Consider the following 3,012-nt stretch of genomic DNA (forward strand, 5'->3'; position numbering starts at 1 on the left):
AATCCTACTTGACTGATCTGCATTTGTTATATTTTTAACATGTTTATTCTACACTGTATTACAGGGATATTTCTCTTAAGGTCATATAAAACATGTATTGGAAGACAGAGTAAGCTATTGATTTCTTTGCAGAGTTCCTCAAATGAACTTTTATTATTCTGAATAATTTAGAAGACTGATTTTAATGAGAGCTTTAAAAATCTAGAATGTAATTCCTTCACATCCGTAGAAAAACACAAGAGTTTCCATGTCATAAACCTGTGAAGATATGTGAGTCCTATTGCTAAATAAATTTACTTGCCATCAAAATAAAACCCTATCTGCAAAAAATGAAAAAAAAAGTGAGACCTTCAATAATACATTGGAATTTCACTTCTGCATTTTCAAGCTTTTTTTGGACACCCAAAGGCCAGAACGCCTACACCAGGGGTCTTCAACCTTGGGAACTTTAAGACTTGTGGACTTTAACTCCTAGAATTCCTCAGCCAGCAAAGCTGGCTGAGAAATTCTGGGAGTTGAAGTCCACAAGTCTTAAAGTTGCCAAGGTTGAGGACCCCTGGCCTACACCACTTCCTAAAAAATGGAATACTCCACTGGTAGGCCAGTGTTTGCTCTGTCTTTTTGAAAATGACCTCGTAGTAGTGAAGTTCCAGGCTTGAAATCTCCCATCTATATGAGATGGACAACAAGAACCGAGAAGCCCGATCCTAGTGCTAACCCCACTTGCATGAAGAGCATCATCAACACTCCTGCTGCCTCTGACAGTTCCTTTGGAGTGACTTTGGGACCATATATGATCGACAAGGTACTCAGGTAGCCATTGCTGAGTCCTAGCGACACAATAAACACCACTGGATACACGTCATGGGCAAAGGTGACTTTTGCAATGTGCGTTCGAGGCTGATAGTTGCATAACATGAAGAGGGGGATGAAACAAGTTCTCAGCAAAATCATAGCTGGTAGCCACTTGCTTCGTGGTCCAGGAACCTGGACCCACGCAGTGATCTGCCGCCCACACCAGTCAGCAAAATTGTACAGAAGGAAACTAGTGATAGGTGTGAAGTATTTATCTGTCCAGGGGCTCCCTGAGAATTTGTTCACAGACTCAATGCTGGATGAGATTGCAGGGAAAATGGTGACCGAGATGAAGTAGACGTAGAGGACACAGAAACCTAACATGCCAATCTTCTTCAAGATGAGCCACAGAGGAGGGATTTGATCAGTATAGTTTCTGTTTGGCAACAGCTGGCTGGGATTATCTGCTGCCACATCCTCTTCCTCCAAGTAACTGCTGGGTAAAGCATTTGGTGACAGCGTTGCAGTGTAATACCTGAGAAGGGGGGGGAGGGAAAAAAAAAAGGTCAGAGAAAAGCAAGCCAACAGAGAAATCAAAACTGAAATTGAGATAGGAAAGTTAGGAGATGGAAAGGAGCTCATTTGCTCACGTTGCTGTTTGTTCAGTCATTCAGTTGCTTCTGATTCTTTAATAGAAGAATAACAGAGTATGCAAGAGACCTCGGAGGTCTTATAGTCCAATCCCCTGCTCAAGCAGGAGACACAAGATTATTTCAGACAAATAGCTATCCAGTCTCTTCTTAAAAACCTCCAATAATGAAGCACCCACAACGTCTGGAGGCAAGCTATTCCACTGGTAAATTGTTCTGTCAGGAAACTCCTCCTTAGTTCTAGGTTGCTTCTCTCCTTAGTTAGTTTCCATCCATTGTTTCTTGTCTTGCCTTCTGGTGCTTTGGAGAATAGGTTGACCTCTCCCCCCCCTTCTTTGTAACAGCCTCTTAGCTATTGGAACACTGCTATCATGTCACCCCTTCTCTTTATTAGACTAGGCACACTCAGTTCCTGCAACCCTTCTTCATATGCTTTAGCCTCCAATACCCTAATCATCTTTGTTGCTTTTCTTTGCCCTCTTTTCAGAGTCTCAACATCTTTTTTTATATCATGGTGACCAAAACTGGATGCAATATTCCACGTGTGGTCTTACCAATGTCTTATAAAACAGTACTAACATTTCATGCAATCTTGATTCTATCCCTCTATTAATGCAGCCTAGGACTGTGTTGGCTTTTTTTAGCAGCTGTAGCACACTGCTGGCTCATATTGAAGTGGTTGTCCACTAGGACTCCCTCTTGCAGTTACCGCTATTGAACCAGTATGTCATGGTTCTGATAGATGAGACCAGTAGAAATAAGAACTCTTGAGGCATTTGCTTTCCTCAAAGAACACTTTTAATGGCTACATAGTATCGGCACAAACAAAGGTGAAACCAAGACTGAAAATCCCCCCCCTCAAGGTTACAAAGTTAAAGTTGAACTCCCCACCCCTGTATGTGTCATAAATCACAATCCTCAATTAACTACGTTGGCGGGCTCTCTAATGATAGCTTCAGCCCGCCAAACACTTAGGCAGCCTGACCTTGGTTCCCAGAAGAAAGTTATTGTTATGACTAAACTAGAAGAATGCATCTCCCCCCTTCCATTGCTGTGGCAACCCAAAACAAAGTGAAGATGGCTGTGGCTGTGAAGGTTGACACAGTTCTCAATATTTGTGACTTACAAATTCTGCAGCTCTAGGGCTGTTCCCCAAAGCCATTCTAGACCTCTGTCACCCCAGAATGGAAGACATGACATGTTTCAGGAAGGCAGAATTCAACAGAAAACTACCTAACAGGAAGAACAATTTAACAAAGGAATTAATTACCAGAGCGGTGGGAGGTTTTGCTTTGCTAGATGTTTTCATGCAGAGAATGGACTGTCATCTTTGGGGTTTGGTTTAATTTGGCTCCTTGGACCAAGCAGAAAAAGGGCGTTGTTTACCTGAACGCCTATTCTCAACATGATGATGGATCATTCACCAATGGGTTATCTTAACCTTCCTGCTCCACGTGACTAAGTCTGAGTTTATAAATATCAGTACCACGCCATGTGCTCCCCAGTTTTGAGACTAGGCGATATGCGTACGTGTGTACGTCCTTATCATAATACCCCGGCTTCCAGG

General features: G+C 42.5%; 1 protein-coding gene across 1 annotated transcript; it reads right to left on the reverse strand.

Moving 5' to 3' along the window:
* Positions 1-589: 589 nt before the first annotated feature.
* LOC107301794 (equilibrative nucleoside transporter 3-like) lies at positions 590-1,330 on the reverse strand (the record flags this gene model as incomplete). The annotated part of the gene is made up of 1 exon (XM_015830974.1): positions 590-1,330. A coding segment is annotated over one exon (661 nt), but the record flags the coding sequence as incomplete, so codon positions are not given.
* Between the last annotated feature and the right edge of the window lie 1,682 nt (positions 1,331-3,012).

The sequence above is a fragment of the Protobothrops mucrosquamatus genome, unplaced genomic scaffold, assembly GCF_001527695.2.
Source record: "Protobothrops mucrosquamatus isolate PMUCROS unplaced genomic scaffold, P.Mucros_1.0 scaffold16859, whole genome shotgun sequence".
In the NCBI taxonomy this organism is placed as follows: Eukaryota; Metazoa; Chordata; class Lepidosauria; order Squamata; family Viperidae; genus Protobothrops; species Protobothrops mucrosquamatus.